At 44.2% G+C, this 26,851-nt stretch overlaps 1 protein-coding gene across 1 annotated transcript; it reads left to right on the top strand.

Moving 5' to 3' along the window:
* The first annotated feature begins 690 nt into the window (after positions 1–690).
* On the top strand, positions 691–26,031 carry ACY1 (aminoacylase 1). Its single transcript, XM_044451537.1, has 15 exons — positions 691–766; positions 3,265–3,412; positions 10,668–10,732; positions 12,878–12,982; positions 14,473–14,567; positions 15,183–15,259; positions 16,983–17,072; positions 17,458–17,514; positions 18,972–19,045; positions 19,574–19,623; positions 20,987–21,131; positions 22,074–22,142; positions 22,443–22,522; positions 22,899–22,959; positions 23,412–26,031. The coding sequence occupies exons 2-15, from the start codon at positions 3,295–3,297 to the stop codon at positions 23,574–23,576; spliced, it is 1,251 nt and encodes a 416-aa protein (XP_044307472.1). The 5' UTR covers positions 691–766; positions 3,265–3,294; the 3' UTR covers positions 23,577–26,031.
* The last annotated feature ends 820 nt before the right edge of the window (positions 26,032–26,851 follow it).

A 26,851-nucleotide genomic window follows, 5' to 3' on the forward strand; every position in this document is an offset into this window, starting at 1 on the left:
CTGTAGTAAATAATTTTAATTTAACTATAGATAACATTACTGCCGTGTTCTGCCCAAACCTGCTTGAGGATGATGAGTTCATGGCAGAGGTGAAAGGTTAGGGCGATTCACAAGTTAAATATGGCTTCAGCTATGGGTCAGTATAGACACGAAAGAAATAAGTATCCAACGGGTTCTATCTTATGTTACTCTATCCTAAGTCCTATTCTTTGGATGGGTCTTCTCTAAGAAGGACTAATACAACTGTGATAGTCTAGCAGAAATTCTTTTTAACTGTTCACAATACATTTTTCCGACTTTCAGTGTTGCTGTGAGTGGCCTTGAGGCCGTTTAAACAGAAAAGCGACCCATGCATCCCTTTCACAACGGCACTGCGGGCGACAGAGTCCCCCGAGCCTCCGCAGCAGGGTCCCGACCAGCGTCTTCCTCCTCCTCCTCCGCTCGCGCGAGGTGCAAGCGGCTTCCGGGCCGGCAGTCCCAAAAGCGAAGCGCCGCCACCTGGCGGCTTGCCACCCCCACCCCGCCACGTGCTCCGGAGGGCCCCTGGCTGCCTGGGACGCGAGGGCAGGGCGGCCAGCTGCCCGCGGGAATGACCCTGCGTGCGGCCGGCCGGCCGGCCGGCGGGCGAACTGGAGGCAGGGCTGTGTCCCCCCGCCCAGCCCGCCGCATCCGCCTCCTCCTCCTCCGCCGCCGCCGCCGCCGCGAGTGCAGCAGAGCCGGCGAGGAGGACTCGAGGGAGGCAGTGGCTTCCGCGACAACCGGAGAGGTGGGTGAGAAGGGCGGGCAAGCGGCAACTAGCAGGGCCCCCCTGCCAGCCCGGACGCGGCGCCCGGGCCGCACTGCCGCCAGCCCTTTTGCCTGCGGGAAAGAGGAAGGGGGAGAGGCCAGCCCGCCGCCTCCTCTGAGGCGCTTGCAGAGCAACTTGTTTACTTGGCCGCAGCCGGGCCGGGGCAGGGGCACCTGGGAAGACGAGCGGCGGACTGCAGCGGCTGGGAGAGCCAGGCGCTGCCGGGAGGGGGCCGCTCCGCTCCGGCCCTGCGCTTGGGACGCCACCCGTGGCAGTTCGGAGGCGCCAGGAGCACCTCGGGATCCACTATTCCAGCCCCAAGCCCCATGCAATTCGCTAGCTCCCCCCCCCCCCCCCCCCCCCCCCCCCCTCTCTCTCTCTCTCTCTCTCTCTCCAGTTTGCCTCTCCGTTACAGCCTTCCTGGCTGAGTATAACCCCCATCCCCACCGTTATGTGCCTTCCCCCTCCCCGTTCAGCCTTGCCCACTTGCATAAACCCCTTCTTGCCCTTTCTGCTTTTCGTTGTTTGCAGTTTATATATATATATGTTCTATACCCCCCATCATCCCCCTCAACTCCTGGTAAATGCTTTCAAATCTTCCTGTGCATCTCTGCAGCTCAATTCATTTCTGCTCATTTCCTAAGTTTTCCTCCCAGTGTCTTTATATCTGATTGTTTTCTATGCTGAATTTCATCTGGATGTTTATGTAAATTCACAAAAGTTGTACACACACACACACACACCAGGAATATTTAGTAACTTGCCTACTCACACTTAGTTTGGCTAGTGATGGGTTGCATTGTCATCTCAGCTAACTTGGCCAGGCAGATAGATATTTACAAGCCTATCCTTGTGCCATTCAGTTTTTTGTTTGTATGCCTTTAAAAGACCCCTATCTTGCTTTAGACCATATAGTCTTCCCTTCTCTCCCCCTTCCTCCTCAATATATCTACAGGTTTCCTAAGCACCTAATCCTCCCCAGAAGGTTATACATATTTTTCTGTAGTGCCTTTCATTCTACCTGCCTCCCTTCCACTCTACTTGCTACAGTAATTTTCTAATGGTTCTGGTGACTTCTAAAAGGACAATATTGATTCCTTAGTATCATGTTGCCCTATTATCACCAGTAATGCTTCAAGACAGAGGGCACCTAGAATTAGACAGCATGGTATGCTTTTCCCCACCTTTTTCTGTGGTATGGAGAAAAAGCAGAAGTGATGGGAAAACCAGGAAGAGCTACAAGTGGAAAGACCACATGACATTTCACAAAAGAGGTTGGGTGATGGTTTGATAAAAGTCCCATCTGAAAGTACCCCAGGAGATCAGGGACTCTAGAGCTGCCTCCTCCATCTTGGTGCCCTCCAAATGTTTTGAAAAGCCCCAGCCAGGATAGCCAAAGGTCAGCAGTGCTGGGAGTTGTAGTCTTAAACACCAACTTGGGGAAGGCTGCGGTAGAGTTTCCTCAACAGATGTTCTAAACATGTATGTTACAAGCAAGAACCACCACATAGCGGTGATCATGTTTTGCTTTTTACAATTGCTAACAGGTGCATCTTTCCCTATGCATGCAGGACAAGGCTATACCTGTTGAATTTCTGCTGTGCATATAGTTAGCAAAAGCACACAGCATTGGTAAGGGGGGGAAGTGGCAACACTATATCCAAGTTGTAAGTCAGTGTCCTGGTCACTCATTTCCCCAACATTCACCCGCTTTTTGTTAAATGCATGTTTTAATGCTTTCATTAAGTAAGCATATCACCAGTTACCTTCACAGCTGTATCGGCTTCTTGTTAACCATCATATGTTCCTCCTGTCCAAACTCTGCATCTTTATACTAGAAACTCAAGCATGAGAGAGTGCACAAAGCACTGCTTAATACTAAATTAAATATTCTGACTTTATGGTAATAGAGACACGGAAACATAAAAACAGAGCAAGTCAGAAGGGGCCTCCTGGGCCAACTAGCTATCTCCCAGTTCCACCTGGCTCCGCTCATTATTTATTTATTTAAAACATTTCTATGCCGCCCCCATCGCAACAAAGCCTCGGGGCGGCTCACAAAAAATACAGAAAAACATACATAAACAATAACAATACAACAATTTAAAAGAAAAAAAAACATTTAAAACCCCCAGTGCATTCTCGGCTAATTTAAAATCCTAATAAATACAATAATTTAGCAATTAAAATAAGTTTTAAATAAAAAGGTCTTAGCCTGGCGCCGAAAAACAAATAATGACGGCGCCAGGCGGACCTCTCTAGGGATGTGCATGTCAAGCCTATCCTTGGACACCCTCACTGATGGGATATAGATGTGATGGGGCTGAGTCAAGGCCTGATTATGTCTGGCTTCTATAAGTTAGTACCTGCAGCAACAAATAACCATTCTGAATTGCAAATAAGGAAGAAAGGTATTCTTTTCTCTTTTGCCCCCTCTGCCCTTACTTTCCTTCTGCCCCTTTCTTATGTTCACATAGGCTTAAATATCCTGTACCCAGAAGGCTAACATGCTGCCAGAAAAAGACCCTAAAAGGCAAGGGGAGAAAGACCCCAAAGAAGATCCATCAGTTGCTCTCTTCCGGGAATATCTGAGAATCAAAACTGTTCAGCCTGAGCCTGATTATGGTATGTAGACTGTTTTTACTTTCTTCATGTCAGAAAGGCAAAGTTGTGCTGTTGTGTGCCTGAATCATAGCAGGGTAGTGACACAGAGAGCAACTATTGGGAGTACATCCAGAGCTTAGTTTCTTGAGCAGCCAGAGTTGATGTTTTTGCATCATTTGCTAGAATGAGCAAGCTGATTCTCAAATTCATTTAGGTTAGGCTATGATGTTTTGAATACATTTGCCATATACAATCCAGCTTAATCTGAAAAAAGCCTTGGCCTATTTACATCAAACCATGTACATCTGTCCACTCTTATTTAATGGGAATCCCTTTCCTCTCACCGTATAACATGTGTTTTATTGCTTTCTTTATGGGGGCAACATATCACCAATGTGTACCATGAATGCCATGTTAAGTGGTTATGTGGACATAAACATGTCCATAATATGTGGACATGTTTCTTGGTGGTTCAGAAGAAGGACATAAGAAGGATGTTTCTCATTTGAGAAAGGGGACTGTACTGCACTGAGGTCAGTACCAGTGCTTTTACTGCAAAATGGACATAATGTTAGCGGGAGCTGAAATTTCCTGAGCAGATGCATATTTTCAGTGAATTTGTTTGGGATGTCATTTATTTGATAGGTTTGTCTGCCACTCTATCTAGGCAGCTAAGAACAGCATTTTAGACTTACAGGAAACCTATGAGACGGGGTCTTCAATTCAAATGTTAATAATCCTGCTCTCAAAATATAGAAAATAAAACTTGTCAACAGCAGTATTAATCCTGTAATACGATATATTCTTCAATTCATCATTCCTTGTTCTACTTAGAACATTTGTTATTTATGTATCTCTTCAAGTTACTATCTATTGCATGTTTAGACTGAAAAAAAGTAAAACAATCCTTAGCATTCCCAGCCAGCGTCTAAGCCTGCATAGGATTGTGCCCTAAAGCCTTTTCACACCATTATTCAGCTCCCGGAGTAGATTACAACAGCAACAACAATAATTAAAAAGATGGTCCCTGCCTTTAGACATACAAAATAAGCCAAAGGCACTCTCAGCAAAGTGGCTGGAGCGGCTCTGTTTGTCATCCCCTCTTTCCATCATAGCATAAAGCAAACATATCTTCTACAGGACTTCTTACAATAGCACTAATATGTTTCTTCTGACATTTTCCTGGGATTTGACCCTATGAGAAGAATTATGGGCCCAAGACACTAAGTGAGTTTTACAGTTGAGTGGGGATTTGGATCTGAGATTGTCATGTCCAAAAACTCTTCTGAAAGCTTTGTTAGCTGTAAACAGTATACAAAAGCAGTAAATAAATAAACAAGATAATAAAAGGGTGATTATAATTGTTTACTGTTGTTGGCATGTTGCTCCAGAAGAGGAAGCCTCTGCCACTGAGTTGGCATCCTTGCTTCTTGGCTGAACCCTTTGAGACTGCAGCTGAGTTTTTTGAGACTTGTATGATGGAGCTTTTCCATTATACAAATAGCATACAGAGAAGAATAGTCTGTAATGAAGAATTCTGGCATTCTCCTCCCTGACAGCTACTTTTCTGTGTGCAGGGAATTCCTTGTATAATGAAGCAATCATGTGTTCAACTCTGTCTCAGTCTAAAACAGATTTTCCTACCTTAGCAAAAACTAGGCTTTAGTCTTCAACTGTACAATTTCCAGACTTATTCCCAACTCTGAAATACTAGGCTAATTGGTGGGAGACAGGTTCAACACTGGAAAATAGCAAAATGAAGGTTCAGTGGGCAAGACAGTGACATAAACAGCCCAGGCACAATTTAATACAGTTACATAGTTAAGCATACTTAAAGCTTCAGTCCTATAAATCTCAGTAAGTTTTTGCAGTGCAAAAGACTGCACTGCAAATATTGCAATAGATTGGCAATTTTAAGATGTAATTTTGTGCATGCTTAGACAGAAGAAAAATCTCAAAACTCCCAGCATTCCTCAGCTAGCATGTCTGCTTGGTGAATGTGTGGGAGTTGTAGTTCTTGTTCTTCCTTTTCATACATAGCAACTTTACATTCATGTAATGTTAAAAAATGTTTCTCCCTCACACAAGGATAGGCTCACCACCCAGGTTGTAATGATAATATTTCAAAGATGGTTTTATTTATTTGTTACAGTTCTATATCACCCAATAACCAAAGCTCTCTGGGTGGTTCGCAGCAAAGATTGGGGGTTTACATGAACTAGTTTACCTTGCTTTACTTACCCTGTACGGGAAATCATAAGGGCAATTTGTACAAGGACTGTGGTGCCATCTTGACACTTATTGTGTCCTGGGGGAGTTAAGACTTTGATAAAATTAGCCAGTGTGGTGTAGTGGTTAAGAGCATGGGACTGGGACTCAGCTGATCTGGGTTCTAGTCCCCGCTCGGCCATGGAGCCAACTGGGTGACTTTGGGCCAGTCACAGACTCTCAGCCCAACCTACCTCACAGGGTTGTTGTTGTGGGGATAAGATGGAGGGGGAGAATGATGTAAGCTGCCTTGAGCCTTTTGTAGGAAAAAGGCAGGATATAAATTGGAAAAAAAATAGCTCTCCCTTTCAGAGTCTCTTTCTGTTTTATGTGGGCCTCCTATATCCATGTGTGGCCAAACGAAAAGGGGAAAACTTCCTCTGCTTTCATTCTGTGCTTCTCTCAGGAGTTCATTTGGCCAAGCATTGCTTTGGCCAAAACTTTGCTGGATTCTTCTCCCAGCAGGGCCCCTCCTGCAGGACAACAACAACAATAATGGGAATAAGGAATAAGGGGAAATCTCATTCCAACAATTCTTGCTAGAGTTTTGTGGTGCAAGTCTCCTTGGCCCTTCTCTCCTTGGACACAGGGAACAATTCGTACAGTTTTCATCTACCAAGCTCAGAGATCTCAGAAATATGCAACATTGGCTGTTCAACAAAAACCTCATGGTTTCTATGTTGCTGTCCCATGAAACCACATCAAGACTTTCCCTCAGTTTTTCATGAAACACTTAAATTCTTCTGCTTCTTTTGCAAACCGGATGCAAATGTATACCAAACAAGCTCTTTGCTTACAGAAGGGAGTAGTTCCTACTTTATTCCTGTTACAGCAAGATCCTCTGGGTTTTAAATCCGTAGCTAATAGTTCTCAGTGTCTTCCGCCTTGTCCACCCTTTCCCAGGCCTCTAGGTGATCAGGAAAGTAGCAAAGTTCTATCCTATTTATTGGAGCACTGTAGAAAAGTAAGGGCTGCTTTAAAACAGGGTTTTGATAGGGGCATAAACCGTTTTCATAGCTGCATCTATCCCTATAAAAAACACATGTTTAGTCCTGTCAGAAACTCTGTTTTTTAAAAAAAACCTTTACTTTTCACAGGTGTCAGAATGAAGTGCTCTCCTAAATTGGGTGCACCACACCTTTCACTTTCCTAAGCACCTTGAGGCTCAAGAAAGGGCGGAAAAGGTGGACCATGCTGAGAAATATCAGGGTTATCCACAGTGCATCTTGCTGCAAAGGGTGATTCATCACTCTCTTTCACAAGCAAAGAGCTTCACAAGCTTTGTTTTCACTTGACAACTCACCATTTAACAGCTTTCAAGTGAAAGCAAAGTACCATATTTTTCGCTCTATAAGACGCACGACGCACCTAGTTTTTAGAGGAGGGATCCATGGAAAGCTTCCTGATAATCACAGGCACATTCCCCGTCACTTCCCCATGGGCTTCATTAAAAGACGGGTTGCCATTTGAAAACACACACCGACCTGTGATTAACAGCTCTCACCTGCGCTGGTGGAGAGGGGCTGGCGGCCAGGTGTGGTGCAGCCGGGCCGGCAGCGTGCTGGCGGTGGTCTTCCGGGTGGTGGGGATGAGCAGTCCATCTCTCCATGCGGCCGGCGGGTTGAAGCCCACGGCTCCTCCTCCTCCGCATCGCTCCCCCTGAGCAGCACAGCTCTCACCTGCGCTGGAGCAGGGGGCAGAGGAGGGTGCGCCGAGTGCGTGCCGGCCAGGTGTGGTGTAGCCGGGCCGGCAGCATGCCGGTGGTGGTCTTCCGGGCGGCACAGCGGCGGCGGCGGCAGGTCTTCCCGGGCGGTGGGGATGAGCAGTCCGTCTCTCCGTGCGGCCAAAAAAAATGACTAAAAAAGAGATCAGAAGCAGGGCAGGGCAGGGCGAGGCAGTAGAACTCCATTTAGGCATTTAATGGAGTGGCTATCACTTGTGGTGGCCTGGGCAAGCTTGGTAAAAGCAGCAAGGGGTTTGCTGAGTGGCTTGCTTGCCCTTTCCTTGGACCCACAATGGGACCAGTATGTCATGCTTGAAGAATACACCAACCCATCTTGGGTTCAGAAGCTCTTAAGAACAAGCCAAGGGTTGTTGGGGTGGCTTGCTGCCACCAAATCATCCAACCTGGAGAAAGCAGTCTGGGTTTGCATGAGACACCAACAAACCATGGTTAGTTAACGGTAGTGGATTGCTATGCTGTACAAACCCAGTTAGTGAATGCTAAATCATGACTTCTGTGCATGATGGCAAGTGCATATGGCTGAGGACACAACAATGAGGCTTCTCAAGCACTTTGCTATGGCCACCATCTCATGGATGGATGGGTGAATACACCCTCAAGTGATTTCTTTTCAATTGAAATACAACATCTCGCATCTCAAATAAATTTTGATTGGTTCAGAAAGTGCAATGCTATGCTACTTAAATGCATCAGCCAAACCAGGCAGAAGTTTTCAAGCTGTATATTCTAGAGCAGTCACACTGACCTCAGTTATCAACTTCAGGTTAAACGATTTGAGAACTGGGACCAAAGGACATTTGGCAGGGGTACACATGCCAACGTAATGTGGAGTCCATTGAAGGAGGAGGTTCACATGGCTTCAGCTCAATGCCTGCATGAGCTAAGTGGATGGCAGCCATCCTATACTACAAACAAACAAACATCACTCTTGCAGTTTAACTTACTTGAGTGCCCAATGAACACAGGTTTACTGTTGCTGCCTTAATCTGTCACTCATTAATGCTTCAGGAAAATGGGGGGAATGGGTGTAGATTACATGACTGAAGAAAACTCTGGAATGTGGACTCAGTGCATAGTCCAAAAAGTAGTTAAATGTTTCCTCAATAAAAAAATAACTTGCTACTTCACACTTTGGGTAGCTGTGGGCGCACAGTATTCCTGCTAGGCTTCTGAGAAGAATTCTCTAATCTGAAAGCATATGAAATATTTTCTGTTTCACATTGCAATGGTCCTGAAGAAATAATGCCTCAGAATGGTCAAGGATAGCTTGCCAATATGGATTTATGTATGGATTTTCTTGTTCTGGCATGTGTGGAGCAAGAAACAGGGAGACAGATATCCTATATGATGTCCTCCAAGGCACAGCTAAGCACCTTGATCAACTTCTGGCCCTCAGGATATTTTGGCCTACAGCTTCCATGATCCCTCACTATTTACCATGCTGGCTAGGAAGGATAGAAGTTATAGTGCCCTGATCTACATATTGCTTATCTGCACCAGGAAGGAGTTGTGTGATAGTGTGAGATTAGGAAAATTTAGGGTTAGTAGACCTTTTCATGTGAGTTGGAGAACATTATAAAAAAACTGCAAATAATTCATTGACTCATGCAAGGGCCAGAGGTTTGCCTACCTATGCCACTTCTTCCCAAATCAGAATTCTCTAAGGCAACTCCTGCACATCATGAAACATTTCCTCTGATCTAATGGAGGGACTGCCAGTGATGGTTATAGGAAGTAAGAGTTCAGGTTGCACTTCAACTATACACTCATGTGAATGGCATCAGACAAGTTGCTCTGTTTCAACCCCAGTTTCCCCCCATAAAATGAAAATAGCAGCAGCCTCACTCACCAGAATAGCAGATTGTTAAAGCCCTCTCATGTCTAGTGTGCCCTATAGATAGTGCATATTTGTTCATAATCTTGAGCATTAGAAACTGGATTTTATACCACTTTTGAAAAAGCTGTGTTTCTCAAACATCCTGATGCCCAATACAAATGTTGAATTCCAGAAAATTATCATTTTGAGGATCTTTCAAGCAAAAGATTTTTAAAACTCAAAAAGTTTTAAACATAGTTTCTGTATGGTCCTAGGGTGATCCCATGAAGCAGATTGGTGGGAGATTCAGGACAGACTACTTCTTCACACAACACACAGTTAAACTAAGAAAGTTGCTCCCACAAGACAGTAGTGCTGGCTGCCAATTTGGATGGCTTTTAAAAGGGATTAGGCAAATGCATGGCAGGGAGGGGGCTGCTGATGCACTCCTGTCCTGCTTGTGAGTTTTCCATAGACGGCTGACAACCGCTGTGTGAACAGAATGCTCAACTAGATGGACCTTGGCCTAATTCAGTCTGGGTCGCCTTCTGTTCTTACGTTGAAAAGTTTTCAAAAATAAATGCATATGTTGAACTAATGCTCACAGTTAATTCCATGCAGCTATCAAACAACGGTCAGGTAGAAGGCAGAAGACATGGACAGGGACCTTCCTCTCACTTCATGCTGGACTACAGAGAAGAAAAGAAATGGTGCACACACCCTTTTTCAATGCCTGTGCCCTCTGTTGTAAAACCGATCTGAAGTAAGGGACTGGCCTCTCCCCTGCCTCAGCAACTCTGACTTCTGCGCAGGGAAGGGGACTTGCCACTGATGACCTGATGTGGAGCTTTCGTAAACCCGGAGTAATAACTTAAGATCTCATGATTTTATGAACTTTGTAGTTCATAAAATTGTAGGTTTTTATACCTTTCCCTCTGCTTTAATGAAAGATTGTATATAATTTGGATGGCATGTATCAGAGAAATTAGGATGCTCACTCTTAGACAAGTATGGTGACAAAGTCTATGGGCCAGTGGACAAGGTGATAGATAGACCTCGGTACCCATGTTTGGCTCAGTGCTAACTCAGTGGCATTAGGCATGTTGTTGTGTTCCCACCTCCCCACAGCTTTCATTAAAAATGCTTAAAAAATATATCAAGAAGGGCAAATACTGGATATAAATGAGTGAAGTTGAGCAAGGGAGTTTTAATACATGTTGGAGAGGCAGAGCATGCAAGCAAGATGTGTTCCCTGAAATAATGTCGTCTTCAACCTTATGCAGCGTTTCATCTCCATTGGTAGCCCACCACTGGAACAATGTTCTGCTGCTCTCAGGACACAATGGGGATTGTCTTATAAAGGCTATATGTTATTAATCGAAAGCTGAAATGAAAAGGGAACATGTTGACATTTGTGATCTTTGTGGTCATTTCCTCCTTTCTTCCAGACACAGCAATAAAATTCCTGGAGAGAATAGCTTCTGAGCTTAGCCTACAGTGTCAGAAAGTAGAGGTAAGTAATGAGAAATTCTTGCCTCCCTGAGTTCTGCCAGGATGTATGATTAACCATGGCTGATTTGTTGTTGCATGGTCTCTCTAGGGCTTATGATTCAAGAAATATATCTTTAATTTTGTGCTACTGGCGACTTTGTGTTAAAATACTGATTGTTGGCTTCCAGGGAAAGCAAAGAGCTTTAATTTCACCATCATATTATCAAATTGGGTATCACAGCAATCATCAATATTCTGTTTCATTCTGTTCATTCTGCAGCCCTGAGAAGGGATGTTTCTCTGCCTTCTATGTCTGTGTTCATTTTACTGTCATCTGCTGAGTAACATTGGAGTCACGTTGGCAAAGCCTTTGGAAGAGTCCTGTTAGTCATCAGTGAGACCTAGAGCACAGCTTTGGATTCCAGAGTTAGGAATTGCTGCTTTAAATTCATAGCCCAACATCATTCCCTTTCAGTCAGAAATTTGGGTTAACATTTTTCCAGAAGAAACTGCTACATAGATTAGGGGCTGAAATGCAGTTAATCACTCATTAGCAGTAATGAGGGAGTAAGTGCCTTTGGCATTCTTTGATATCAGTCATGTACAGTCAGCCAGCATTGGTTGGTGAAAGTGATAATCTCACCTGTCCTGCTCAAATTAACATCACCCAAGGTATAAGAACACTAGTAATTAAAGCCAGCTGTGAAGCACCAGTCAGTAGAGCCACTGGCTTGCTTCTGGTGGTTTGTCAGCATATTTGCTCATATTGACATTTTCCCACACCTTACAGCCTGTGCTCCTTTTGCAAAAGGCTGTGGTGGAGCATGGTTATGTGAATACTTACGAAAGGAATCCAGTAGCACTGATACCATCGTAACAGTCAGAATATAGGAGTGCCTGTATAGTTAGCTAGACAGGTAAAACTGCATTCCAAACCTACACACAACTAGCAGTCTTTTGATTAATACTGTATTTTTCCAAGTATAAGATGCTACTTTTTCTTAAAAACATTTACCTAAAAATGGAGGTGCGTCTTATACAAAGGGAGCCAAGAGGAGAACCGCAGACGCACTCGGGGGCGGGGGGGAGAGACTGGCGCGATCGCGCGTGTGCCTGGGGGGCGGCGAGGCGGCGCGTGCAGGTGGGGAGGTGGCCCATGTGCTGCAGCAGCAACTTGCTCACTGGAGATCAGTAGGAAAAGTGGGGGGCATCCTATACATGGGGGTGTCTTATAGATGGAAAAATACGGTACTTCTCAGGTCAGTTTTCAGGTTAGACTGCAATCTATTTTTTCTCTAAATACTCCTGAACAACCAAGTTCACTTCGATTTTTTTGAAACTTTGATTGCTACATCAAATTTAACATTTAACTTAGTAGTAAAAAAGGCAGTATGGTAACCCTCTTGTCTTCACACTTGCAGGCTGCTTACAGATGGTTGTTAATGGGACTGAACCAACATTCAACCATTATACCATCCATTGGTGGGCTTATGTAAAAGGGAATTATATTTTTCTTCTTCTTTGACTCATATTAGACTTTCATAATTGCCTGGCCAGTTTGTTGTATTTTGTTCTCTGAAAGCCTAGGAGGCCTCTTATTTTAATAAGCTTTCACATAAAATATAACCATTATTCAGAAGGTGTCTGGAATTCCCAGGCATTACATCCTCACAGGAGGGCAATCCTGTTAGTTCAGTAATCCTGTTAGAGGACACCCAGGTGATGAACTTCAGATCTATTGGGTGCTTGTGGTTCGCATGTTAATATCCGGATCCTTTTGCTCCTGACTGCTCTGTGCAGCCTTCCAGGACAGCAAAACATATTAAACTAAGTGCTACAGTAGCCTTCCACAATCTGGAGTCCTCCTTTAGATGTTTAGGATTGCAATTTCCATCACCTCACCAGCATGGCCAATGGTCAAGGATGGTGGGGGGTACAGTCCAAAACATCTGGAGGACACCATATTGAGGAAGGCTTTGTTAGGGGGATGCTAGAAAAAAAATATATAAAAATCATCATGGCTGAGCTCCTCCATAACAATACAAAGGAGGATTCTTGCAGAGAGAGATTCTTCCGGGCACGGGAGTCCCTGACAGAGCTTTCTGTCCCTTCGTCTCCAAAGACAGGAAGAGCGGCTCCCGGCTGACTTTATTTTCTTTTGTTGCAGGTCTGCCCTGGCCGTGTGATCACTATTCTGACCTGGAAAGGCACAAACCCACAGCTCCGCTCCATCTTGCTGAATTCCCATACAGATGTTGTGCCAGTGTTTGAGGTTAGGTTGAATTTTTTTTTTTTTTTTAGGTTGAAATTTTTTATTTAAATAAAATGTTGGAGCATGTTGGAGATTCAGGTCTTCAGCCTTGTTGCTGCCTGTGATGTGGCTTCTGGGGAAAGGTGTGGGTGGTACAAAGGTGTTCTTCCCTTGAATACCTTATAACCCATAAATAATGCTCCAGAAGAGAAAGGGGCATGCTGTGAATCAGCAGATGATGTGGATTAATGTGCTTATGAAGGTGTAGTTTATTTTCTTGCATATACCATCCATAGCTTGGATGATGTTAGTAGCACATACAATAGAACTCACACACTCTTAGAATGAAATAGATGAGGAATGAGATGGAGAATACTTTTAGTGAATACTATAATTTCAACTCAAGGGAGGCCCTACACTTCAGATTTGTATGAGCCATGTAGCAAGAATACAAGCCTTTGGTTTCTTTAATAGTGACAGTTTCAAGAATTGAAAACACTAAAAAACCATACAGCACAACTTGGATCATAATCATTCCCCAAGGATTGATCTGATCAGCATTCTTTATTCCTGCATTATTACCTGACACTCCTAACCTCTGGGATCTCTATGAATAGCAACGAGAATTTCCTTACTGGCTTTCTCAGCTGGCTGTGTGTGCCAGGTGATTTTCCTACAGAAGTTTGCTTACTTGAAGTTGAGCTGAGAGGATCAGAGGAGGACCATGGCTTAGTGGTAGAGTACATACTCCATATCCAAGAAGCAGTGATGGTGTTAGAGGATGGTAGGTACAGGGGGCCAGGTTAACACTGTTGCACCTGATTTCCCTGGATTAGTTGTCTCTCTTGCCCATGTGTGCTTCACATCCTGCTGAATCTTTCTGCTTGAGGGCAGAACATACATCCCCCCTTTTGTACAGATAGTAGTGTCCTTAGGAGCCAGGGACACGCACACAGAAACTTTAGAGCAAATGCAGGTCAGTGGGTGCAAATCTGTGCTTTTTTCAGCCTGTGGACCTGAGCCCCTGAGGTACCTAGCATGAAGTCTCAGGTTTGATCCTGGGCATCTTGAGGTAGGACTAAAAAGGACCATGGACTGAAACTCGGGATGGGCCTGATTTGGTATAAAGTAGCTTTCTGTGTTCCTAAAATCTGTTTCACACGGACTGACTCTGTATGTCATGCAGGAGTCTTAAGTGGCTCCAGTTGTCCTGAATGGCAGAGAGGAAAGGCATCTGCTTGCCTTTGTTACTGAAGTGATTTGGCATCATGGGATGTGGATCATAACATTTGTCTTTCTGGGCAAGATGTGACACAGTTAGCTCTTCAGTGATCCAACAAAAATACTTCTCAACTTGTCAATTTTAAAGGATCCATTTGCTCCAGAGAGCTCCATGCAAGACCTGCTGGCTTTTCTTTTGCTCCATTAGCCAAGATACCCACGTGTACAGCCTTGTGTTCTCCTCCATGCCCATCTTTCTGAGATGTTCTGTATTGCTTTTCTCCCTACAGGAATACTGGGACCATGATCCCTTTTCAGCCTTCAAGGACGCTGAGGGAAACATCTATGCACGTGGAGCCCAAGATATGAAATGTGTCTCTATCCAGTAAGCCTGCCACTTGCCCCTTCACTTGCATACTGTACTATGTAACTATGCAGGGGTTCATAGAATGAGCTGCTTGCCAATTTTGTCTTGGAGAACGATGGAGGAGCAGAGGGATGGCTGAGGGGGTTATTCCATCCTATCCCGGTTTGCAATGTTCCCACTAAAGTTATGTCCGTGTGAACCCCTCGCACTGATAGACATCAGTGGATAAGTTAAACCCAGTCACCCACCATGTTCAAGTTCTTGTGCCTTGCATTAAATGGTGATGGGTCTGGTGCCCCAAAGGTAAACTGGAATAGGTACATGTAGTAACTGGCAGAACAGTGCATTAGAGCCCGCAAATAAGGAAAATATGTTTCACCAATTTACTGTTACTGTGATCAGCTTACTTCTGCTCTGCCCTGCAAGGCAAATCTCGAGGGGGTGGGGGAATCTTGATTCAGGCAGCCGTGACTCCTTTGCATCACTGCCACATCACTTGTCTTTAAATGAAGTATCTCAACTGTGATTGTTCGTCTGTTTTAACCCTTCCTTCCTCTGTTTACAATTCTGATCAAGGGTAGGTCAAATATCTCTGGGTCCCCTCAGCCACTAAATAAGGGCTCTTCCCATTAGGTACATAGAGGCTATCCGGAGACTGAAAGCCGAAGGGAGACACTTTCCACGAACAATTCATATGAGCTTTGTTCCAGGTGAGTACCGTTGCTCAAAGTGATCAGAGCAAGAGACAGGGTGGTCCACTCTCTTTGTTTTCGAGTGGGGGGTTACTCCTGCCACAGGCAAAATTACCTGCAATCTGAGTTCCCCAAAGATACATGAAGAAGCTAGCAAAGTACTTGTATCTTTTCAGCATGGATCTGCTACATTTCTCTGCATTGGTTTGAGTGGCAAGCGATTTCTTTCTTCTTGCCAACAGAATGCATTGCTGTCCAAAAGGGATGCTCATTTTAACGAGTTTAACAACATGAGGGTATGAGGGATGGGCAGGAGATAAAAGAGGCAAAATAAGTGCTAGAAAAAATTAATATTATGGTAAAACATACTTATTGTGATTTTAAACAATTCTTTATTTCTTCTCCATTTATTCATTGTTCTTACCCCCTAATATATTCTGCTCTTTCCCTAATTATCTCTTTCGTTTCATCCAAATTTTAAAAGGGGCAGTTGTCACCTTCCCCAGAATATTTTTTTAAAAGAGAAAATATATAGAAATCCAAACAGCTGTTCCAGAACCCTTCACATGGCTGATGCAGCTGTTTTAGAACTCTTTGCAGTAGGGAAAATGCCAGAGGTCCACTGGAAAAGGCAGCAGCAGCACTAGCTGCTAACAGTCCTTCACCATCCCCCTTCAGCTGTAAATTGCACCAGGTAAATCCATCCAACCCTATTAAATGTAATGCTTCCCATACAAATTCTTACTGTCTGCTCTCAATAACCAGCTTCATAAAAGCTGCTCCAAAGTCCCCGAGCCATCAAGGGATGCTATAGAATCGCTATAGCTTCAAATTTAGTGCCTGGCCACAGTGCCCACAGCATGCCTCTGGAGCGCCAGCTTAAAAGAGGCAGTCTTTGCAGGACCTGGAATTCTTCACCACCCCTGCTGCAGTTTTGCCCTTGGAACACTAAAGAGCCCATGTCGAGGATGCATGTACACAAAAGAGTTCTGCATTCAGCAATACCAGTTACATTTTCTATGATTAAAAGTAGCTGCTCTGTCTCCCAGTCTGGACCAGGCTGTGACACTTGGGGAAGTGGGTTAATCCTTTTCTCTTGTATTCATTTCCCTGAATTAAATTGCCCTGACCCACAAGCTGTTACTATGAACTGCACAGGGGTTGAAAGTCAGGTACAATATAGGTATCACTCTCCCCCTTCCCCTTCCCCTCCCCCAGCTCATTGCAGCTGTTGGCAGGATTTAACTCATGCAAGAATAAGGTAAGAGTGAAAGATAAGACATGATAGGGAGCTTATCATAGTTCTTCTACAGTGCATCTAATGTGTCCCTCTGTTGCAGCCCAAGTAAAGAAAAGTACTGATACTGGCTGTCCCTGTGGCCTTTTCAGTACTGTTCTTGGCAGTGGTTTCCTTGTCCTTTGACCAGATAAGCTTAACAACAGAAAACTGTTTCTGCATTTCAGCTGTCAGGGCTCATTTATGGAAAGACTGATGAATGTCTCTTGAAGGAAGAGTAAATGCTTTTCCTCCATGGGTTGTGCCTGGGCCACGCTGGGTCACCATTATGGGCTGGATTCCCATGGACTAAAGCTTTCTAGGTTCCTGTGGGGTAGTCTGTGTTGCAGCAGGCTCTTGGCTCTTCTATTCGGGAATGCATAGATTTGGCTGATCTGAAGAACAAAGCAAAGGTGATTACTTGATCATTTACATATTGCCCCCCTTCTTTTTCTTCTTGTGCAGATGAAGAGATTGGGGGCCACAAGGGGATGGAAATGTTTGTGAAGAGACCTGAGTTTGCCACACTTAATGTTGGCTTTGCTTTGGATGAAGGTGAGAATTGATTGGCATGATACTGAAGAAGCCATCTTTGGCTTGGACTGTGTAATAGAGCCAGCCTGTTTCTACTTTTCTTCCCATTAAAGCTGTCATTAGCAATTATGTGGATGTCTTTGTCATTGCTTACCATTGCATAACTGAAAGAAAGATCCTCCTCGGTCACAAGTTTGCAACCTAAGAAGGAAGCACCAACTGTGTAGTCTTGATGAAGATCCTTTCACTGGCACAAAGTTAATTAAACCTCACCTGCATGAAGTTAATGAATGCTTAGGAGTCTAGCTCAGTGCCTTAGCTGATGTCCTTGTCAAAAGGTGCTGCAGAAAGCCCACTGTGTCTTTTAATTTACTCTTTGCCACTGCCACTCTCTGTCTCCCTCCAGGTCTGGCAAATCCAACAGACACATTCACTGTATTCTATGGCGAGAAATGTCCGTGGTGTAAGTAAGATTTGGAATTTCATCTCTTTCTTCTTTATTTGGGGTGTCTTTTAGTTGCTTTTGATCTTATTTTATAAAGACCTGCTTAAGAAAGATCTGTACTGAAAATTCAGGGCAAGCATGATGTTTGCATGTTTCTTTCCCAAGAAAGGCACAGATTCTTCTGAACAGTTTGGAAGTTTTGCTGTATGTACATCTTCACTGTGAAACAGATGCATGCATAACCTTTCTCTTAGCTTGTGCGGCTTCTTGAAGGAGCCAGAATGGATGATGAAACCAGTCTCTTGTTGGAATTAGTTGGGAATTACATAATTCTTAGCAACAGCCATTTGTTCATTTTCTCTGCAGCTTATAATATGTGGATTAGTAGCCACAATTACATTGTTGGAATGGATGTGAAATTTTAGACAATCCCCTCTTGTTTGAGGAATTTTATACCTTGACATTTTTAGTAAAGGCTCATAATTGATGGAGTATTCACATATCTTTCTCTGGTTATCTCAGATTTGGTGAAAGTCAACATTTCTCAAATCCTTGGAGGCAGTGGAAACTCTAAACCATTGTCAGGGGGTAATGAAAGTTCATAATTGGGGATGCTTCTTGATCTCTCACTGTTTTGGGATGTTCGTGCAGTAATATTGACAAGGTGTGCTTTTAACTAGATACACCAGTGATGTCCTTTCCTGAAGAAGACAAACTAGACCACAGTCCTTCATGGGCTGAATATATTACAACTCTTCTTCAGCGGTGTCTGAAAACCTTGTTTGGTCCAAACTACTATCCCCAAGGCTGCTCTTTGGTGTTCATTTATTACTTTGGTCCTGTGCAATGATTACTAGCCTCCCAATAGTTTAGGCCCAAGTCTCTCTGTCCTAGCCTGGATGCTCTTCTTCCTGCCTTATTGAAAGGTAGATTTAATAAAGTTCTCGGAGAAATTTGAAGGCTGGTAAGTTCTCCCCCTCCCCGCACCAGCTTTGAATCTTGTCAGTTCACCATTTTATCTCACCAGCTCTTTTTATCAGTGCGTTTATACTTTATTGACAAGCTGTCAACAATTAATTAGCTTGTTGTTGTTTTTAGCATTGTCTTATGGTTTATATGCTATTATACGATTCAGCATGAGCAAAATAACTTGTGTGCAATGTGAGATTTGTGGATGCTTCTGCTGGAAGAGCTCTCACTGCTGAACACATAAGCCTGCTGTTCAGATTTGGAAGCAGCAGCCTTCCCCGGCAGTAGCAACTCCACAGCAGAATGGAACTGCACTTCAGCAGCTGTATCTGACTTGCCCTTCCAAATGCGTACTTGTTCTTTGGATCATGAGACGCCTCCTAAAACAGTTGTGATTGAAGTCGTGCTCTGGTGTGGTACTTGCGTATCAAGGTGAGGAAACATAGGTGGGAAAAAGCTTTGCTGGCCTGTCTTTCATGTTTTCTGTTTCCACCCAATGCTTGCAGGGATAAAAGTGAAGGTAGAAGGGAATCCAGGACATGGATCTAGATTCATTGAAAACACCGCTGCTGAAAAGATGGTAAGAGAGTGCCTTCTGTAAGGATCAGTGGTAAGGTGGGGGGCGGGGGAGTGAGGCTGCTCATATATGGCAGCTGGGGAGACCATCTGCTTAGATCTAACAGCAAGCCCTTCAGCTGCCTGCATGGATGTCGCTGTCTCATTGCTTCGGCCAGAGTGCTGCTGTAATGTATGGTCTAGATCAGAGGTGAGCAGTTCTGCCCCTTCCAGGTCCCATCAGCCACAGCAGGGCCAATAGTCAGCCATGATGGAAGTTGTACTCCTATAGCTTTTGGAGAGTGACAGCTTGTTATTCATGGTCTAGACCCTTTCCATAACCTTCTGTCTAGATTTGCTGAAGCAAATATGCCCCATCTTCACCAGCAGAGAGTGTCAGTGGAAGGGGGTTTCACATTCAGTGGCTGTGAGGACAAGCAGATTCTTTTTATATTGGTCATTCAGCAGTTGGCAAATATCTTCGTGACTCATGCATTCAAATTTCATGCATTCAAATTTCAGCATGTTGACTTTTAGAATTCCCTTTCCGTAGCACAGGGTGATCACTTCCTTCCTGGAGTTCCGAGAACGTGAAAAGCAAAGGTGAGGAAAAGTTCCTTCGAGAAGGCTGACCAGGTTGGGAAAGGGCTATTCTTGATCTCCACTGTTGCTTTGTTCCAGTTACTAATCCCTTGACAGGTATTGTTTGTTTGCAGAGATGCAACAAGAGAAAAGTACTTTGGTATCTCATAAATGAACAGAATGTTTGTGCTTTGCTCTTTCATAGGCAGACACATGAAATAACTCATTCTTTTCCTTTCCCATTCTTTAAGCACAAATGGACATGTCACTAAAAGCAGGTTTGTTGGAGTTTGGCCTTTCCTTCCTGGGGTTTCTTTAACAGCCTATGGGACACTGGCCCAAGCATCTCCCTTAGTTCACTGTGTTCCTGTAGCAATTAAGGGCACCGTCTTACACATGTTTAGACAGAAAAAGGCCTTAAAATCTTAGCATGCCCCAGCTGGTATGGCTGATTAGAGGGACTCTGGGCTTTGTAGGAAGTTTTTTCTGTGTAAACATGCATAGGATTTGCATCCTAAGAGGGTGAACAATGACCTACACATTGAACTTGGCTTCAGTTGCGCCAACTTGATCCAGATCACAGCCCTGCCATAACCTTAGTTGGTGGCCCTAGAAATTAGACTCTGGAATGCCCTCCCTAGAGAGGTTCACCTGGCACTGACTTTATATTCCTTTTGGCGCCAGGTGAAAACCTTTTTATTTGCCCACTATTTTAAATGTTAGGAATTTTAATTGGCTTTTAATACTCACAGTTGCATTTTGATTTTGATTTTGACTTTGTTCTTGTTGGTAATGTGTTTCTGTTGGTATCACGCACATTGTTAATTGTTGTTAATTGCTGTTTTGTTTATTGTTTGTTTTGGTTCCTGTAAGCCATCCTTAGGCTATTATGCATATAGGATGGGATATAAATATTCTAAATAAATAAATAAATGTGTTCAAGGGCTTTCAGTTTTTAGTTTGAGCCCAGAACTAAGGCTGAGTTCTGTCTTAGGACCAGTTCTGGTACTACTTATGATTGGCTTGGCATGTTACAGCCCCACTTCTTTGAGCAATGCATCTGGGATGCAGGTCCATGTGCAGCTGTTCTGTATAGGCAAGGGCAAGAATGCTCTAGTGGCATCCATGCTTCGGACAAACAGAGTTCCAGAGTGTGTGTGCCCAAGCCCAGCAGCAAGATGTGGTTTGAGAGAGGTGTCTTCTGTTCTCTGCTTTGCATGGATGGACGCATTAGATGCCCTGACCTGCATACACGTATGATTGTTAGATATGTTTGGAAGACTGATGTATGCTCTTTCTCCATGCTCTGGGATTAGGAAGAAGTTTAATCCATATTTTCAAAGAGGTGGGATGAAAAACTCTGTGCTCCTTTCTTTCTCCACAGGTTAAAATCAGAGAAGCACCTTACTTTAGGTGATGTAACCTCTCTCAACCTGACCATGTTGAATGGGGGAATCTCCTTCAATGTGGTCCCTTCTGAGATGTCTGCTGCCTTTGACATCCGCATCCCACCTACAGTGGATTTAAAGGTACAGAATCCAGCTGCTGAAAGGACAAGAAAAGGGAATGATGGCCAATATTTAGCCAGTGAGCCAATTTCCAGAATATCCAGGAGCTACATGGAGTGTGTAATGGTTCTTCCCATTTCTTAAATTTACATTGGTCGAAGCATCCCACGTTGCTTAAAACAATGTCTCCTTGCATTATTTACAACTGGTAGTATGAGGATGCCTTGCAACCCTTCTTGGCTATGACTGGGAGCAGTGGTGTAGTGTTAAATTTCAGTCTCCATACAGGCTACGGACAGTCTCCATAGCCCTAGGAGAGGCCAAAAATGCTGGCAGTTTTGTTGACCCATCTCACAAACCAATTCTAGCAGGTCTTTTATCAGGATGTTGAGTCTTAATTGCCCAAGTCACCCCAAAATACTTTATAACAGGGAACAGTATGTTATTGCTGGGGAAAGCTATTGTGAGGATCGCAGTTAATTTTAGAGAGAGCACAGATGTCTCATGGAGATGATAAATAATGTCAACAACCCTACTAATAAAGCAGGGCATCCTGCAAGCCCTGGTTCCACTACACCACTGACTGGGAGTATTAGAAGACTGGGTTTTTTTTCTTTCACATTAAGCCTGGAGGAGCCTGGAGAATTTTCCCATTTAAAGGAACAAGGCATGTCTCTTCCAGAGACAGATAGAGGATAGCTAAGGGAAACACTAAGAGTCCTAGAACAGATTTAAGGCAGTATGGAAACTGGAACCGAATGTTAAACCTAAAGTTACTGCTTACAAGGCATCTGACTGCTATGGTTTTGGGTGAAGGACTAGTTAAACACGGCAGGAAGGAATGCAAAGGCTTCTTGGATGGAATCATTGCAGGACTGCAAAGTACACAGAGAATAGAATTTATGGCTAAGAATAATTTTGGAGAGTCTGTATTTTATATGTTGGTTTGTTTCTGTGTTGTAGGCATTTGAGGAACAGCTCACAGCCTGGTGCCGGGCAGCTGGGGAAGGTGTTACCTATGAATTCCACCAGGTAACTACAGACATGAGGGAGCATTCCAGCAGCTTGTTGCTTCCCCTTAGATCTAGGAGCATAGCTCAGTTCCTGGCTTTTGCCTGTCTTGCCTTCCACGCTGCTGCCACTGTATCTCTCTCCTGGCCCTGGTCCATGGGCCTTTTGTCTCAGTGTGGCTACCCTTCTGTCCTGCCTTATATCCTTCAACCTCTTGCACTCTTGCTGCTGCTTTTGCTGAGCCCTTGCCACAGATCCCTCCACTGTGGGTGCCCTCTTGCCTCCTCCCAGTTTCACCCTCTACCCTTTTCTTTGGGCTAGAAATACATGGATCAGTCGGTGACCTCCACAGAGGAATCTGACCCTTGGTGGAAAGCGTTCAGTGGCACCTGCAGGGACATGTGAGTAAGATGCCATTCTTAAACTCACTTCTTTGTTTAGACCCCTGTTGGGGCTGGTGACTGTCCCACCTGCCAGACACAGAGAGAACTATAAACACATTGTTTTGAGAGAAGCTGACATTCACAGCATTCAGGAAAAGCCACCCGCCCCCGCCAAAAAAACATTCTGTATACAGGATAGAAGAGTGGGCCCAAACTCTTCTACCTTTCCATTGTGTCCTTTTTTGTATCAGCCAAGGCACCCTCTGCCCTTCTTTAAAAGTTGAATTCTGCTCCAAATGATTTGGAGCTCAGTGGCAGGAGAAAGAATAGGATAACTTAGCAGTAGGATCTCCATAGTCATTGTGTGCATGTGCACCTTTCTCTCTCTTGTCAGGAACATGAAGCTGAAGTGCGAGATCTTCCCTGCTGCCACAGATAGCCGCTATATCAGAGCAGTGAGTATCAGTGTATTGTATGTACCTTGCCAGTAGTCACTGAATGTTCTACTCTGGTTTGGTCTGGTCTGTTTTGTGGAATGAAAAGTGCATCCTTTACACAGTGTTTTGCCCTGACATTTTTTTCTTTGTTTTGTGATTGCAATGTGCTGTACTCTCACTATAGCAGACCTGCAGTAATACTTGGGATCCAGTTTGTTGCAATGTAAAATTCAATACCAGACTTTTTCACTCAAAAAGCTACCACAAAAAAGCTGGAAAGCTCAGGAAAAGCTGTAGAGGACAACAGCGGCATGAAAAGGCCCTGCAGACTTCCATGAGTGAGGGATCATGAGTGCAAAATAAATGCTTTGTGTAGAGAAGCCCTTTGATTCTTCTGCTTTGCTGCAGTATTGCTACCTGAGAATTACTTCTCCTGCCTGATAGTTTCTTCTCCTTCCCCTGTGTTACAGGCAGGTCATCCAGCGATTGGCTTCTCCCCCATGAACCATACACCTGTACTGCTGCACGACCACAATGAGTTCCTAAATGAACAGGTCTTCCTTCGTGGGATTGACATCTATGCCCACCTCATTCCTGCACTGGCCAGTGTCCTCCCACTGCAAGCAGAAGCTTGAGAGTTTTAGAAGCAGATAGCAACAGTCTGAGGGAGAGAGAGACCAGAAGGAGGGACGGGAGCTGGAAAACTCTGTAGTTTCCTGTTGTGATCCAGAGCCCTGCTAGGACACAAGCCTGAGATGTTGTGATTGAGGGCTGATGGTTTGTTGTGATCTGTTGGTACAGCAAGACAGCTACGGGATGCCAGCATATCCCTGAATGGTAGGTACGCAAGAGGCAAGCCATGCTACAAGCAAAAACATATACAAACACAACTAAAGCAGGGTTCTCTAGGTGTCAGTGACTGTTGACCTGCTCCTTACTGAAGCTCTTGAAGATCTTTGTCTCCACCATCCCTGTAGGAAGACCACAGCTCCCGGTCTCTGTTATCTCTCTCTCCTTATTTTAAGAGGACAAAAGGATTATCTTCATGGCTCTTCAGTCACCCAGTGTGAAGGATGAAGGTGCTCATCACTGAGGCTTCTTGGGATGTGCGACAAAGTGTTATTGCCTGATACTTAGCCCCTTCCATGCTGCTCACCCCTTTCTCTAGTGCTGCATCTTTCTGCAATAGGATCCCCATAGGAAAGAACACCCCTTGCCCACCTACCAAACATAAGGGCAAACCAACTGGAGAAGCAGCAGAAGTTCTAACCTTTAAGCATCACTGAGCTTCCCTTAGCAGTTTGCCTCTTTTGGGGCTGCTCTTAATTCCTGGCTGCTTTGTTGGCTATCTCTTATGAAACATACCTTGTTCTAATGTTTCCGAACAATTCCAGGCTCCATGAAGTCTAAATTCACTTTTGCCGCCACATGTTGTGTTACACCAGGCAAATCACCTCCTCTTTGTATTTCATGTTACCCATTCATAGAGGGGTCCCTGGTCCTTTGCCACATGAAAGCTTCCAGTGAAAGTGCTGATTCTGAAGAAAAGATAACAGAACATAAGATATCGAGTATGACAAAGGAGGCAGGTTTGGTGGGGGACATCGCAAATAAGTTGCTCTTACTGGGAACCAGCCTCCCCAACCCCCAGTGAAATGGTGTCACCATGAATTTTCACTCGTTGGGATTCAACACCAAGGTGTTAGCCGCAGCATGCTGCCTTAATTATCTGTTGGACTGAAGACTTAACAAAGCAAAGTTGATGAAACGTAAGAGCAGAGTGAAAGCGACTTGGCTGATGGGGTGGCCATCTCTCCCCCTGCAAGAATGCCTGTGGGAATAATGCTACCACATGATATTACATTATCCCCCTGGGGGCATTGTGTCCCAAATTATGATGGGCCACCACTAGGTTGCTAAGAGCATCCAGCCAATACAGCTTTAAAAGGAGAAAGCTTTCATGGTAGTCTCCCTCAAGTTTTTAGAATTCATCTGCTCCCTGAAAGTTGCTGATAACCTCCTTTTCAAATAGAACAAATGATCCTGCAAAAGGATTCTGGCCAGCTTTAGATTGCTAGTTTGGACAGGTAAATGAGGCTGCCCTTCAGAATTTTGAAATTGTACCTCTCTAGAAGCTGAATAACTTACCTTTTCATTTATATATAATAGCACTCAGCTGACATGGATGTAGGTTTGTCTACATCAACATACCTGTGCTGAATATTGCTTTGTTGTTCAGGAGCGCACTGATGATCCTCTTGATTAAGTTTAGCCAGAAAAGACAAGCAGCAGCTTCCTGTTTGAAATCCAGCAAGGGCAGCTGCTTTGGAATTTGAGGTGCCACATCTCATCTAACTCAAATGGTACTTACCATGGTGTTGCCTGCATATGGATTGAAAAGCCATAGTTGCTGGCATGGACTTTTGTGTGCCTTTAGTCAGTTCTGCTCCCTGTATTGCAGATGCGCATCTCAAGAGGAGACACTCCTGATGGGGAAGGAGAGGTGTGGTTGTGGCACATGGTTCACATGGATAAATTCTGTCCTCTTTGGTACAAGGATAGCATGCAAGGTTTATGAACTAAGCCATTTTGGAATCTTTAACTTCAGAGGATGCATTAAACCAGCAATATCTCTTTACACAAGTCCCACTAAACATCCTGGTGATTTGTGCTGATACTGTATATCTCCCTGTTACAGAGCAAGCTCACCTTTTCACAGGTAGAACCCCCAGATCTGCTTAGCTTTCAGCATGTGGCACAAACCTCTAACTTCTATACATACTCAGCAGATATGTCCTAAAGCCCAATAAATATCTAAAGTTGTAAGGCATGAACATGAAGATAACCCAGTCACTTCATCCTAAATGTTTCCATCTTCTCTTGTGGACTGGTTTGTAGGTTTAATGACAAACCCTGGTCTTCTAGGCTTATGTTCTCTGATCTGCTTGCTGTCTGTCTACTCAGGCTTCACAATGTGATAAAACTTACCACTCTATCTAGTGTCAAAAGGACACAAAATGTGCAAACATTATTTTAAGAGAAAAATATAATTAAGATATTAAAATATATTCAGATTTTCCAGACTGAAAATGTCCTAATTCCATTAAACTTGGGGAAAGTACTTTTAGTGGGACTAGTTTAAATCTTTGGTTTCCACCAGATGGCACACTGCGCCCAAAAATCATCTAGTCACGAATGATTCACTTGACGAGGGAGCAGTGGTGCATTCAGTGCTTGTTGCTACAGACGCAGGACGTGTGAAAGAAAATGCGCATTTCCAAGCATTTGGCTGGTGCCTGATGATGATATAGCTGTTTATGTATGGTTGTACCAATCGCTATGATGATCAACTGTGAACAAGATGAGGAGGTTGTGGGAGGCAGGGACCTAGCACCGCAACAAATGTTGTAAGGGTGTTTCTTCTCTGCACTGCAGTTGTGGGGGTTCAGGGTTGGGGAGAGATGAGAGGACCTGGTTTGCTTCCCACTTTCCCTTGTACAAGTGATGCAAGGAGACATGCCAGCTGGGCCTGATGATCAGTTTGGTTGCCTGTCTTTTAAAAGTTTACCATGTCAGTACCCTTGAACCTGACTTGAGTATAGTAAAGTACATTTACTCCTAAGAAGATAATGAAAAATCCATGCAGATTTAAAAGAATTGCAATAGGACATATTTTTGAGACTACAACCAGAGCAGCATAAGAAACAGGACACAAAAAGTTGCAGTGCTGAGCTGACACAAAATTGATAAGCTGTAGCAGAGTGGTCAAGGGGAATCACTCCAAGCATTATGGGTCACTCCTGTGGGGTCTTCAAAGGCTGCTGTTACCTGATACCATGTTCTGGGAAGTGGAGTGGCTACTCTCCAGCCAAGCAGGGCTGTTGGAGCAGGCAAGGTCCACCATCTGTTA

Source organism: Varanus komodoensis, unplaced genomic scaffold (assembly GCF_004798865.1).
Source record: "Varanus komodoensis strain SLA01 unplaced genomic scaffold, ASM479886v1 scaffold6_2, whole genome shotgun sequence".
NCBI classification, from domain to species: Eukaryota; Metazoa; Chordata; class Lepidosauria; order Squamata; family Varanidae; genus Varanus; species Varanus komodoensis.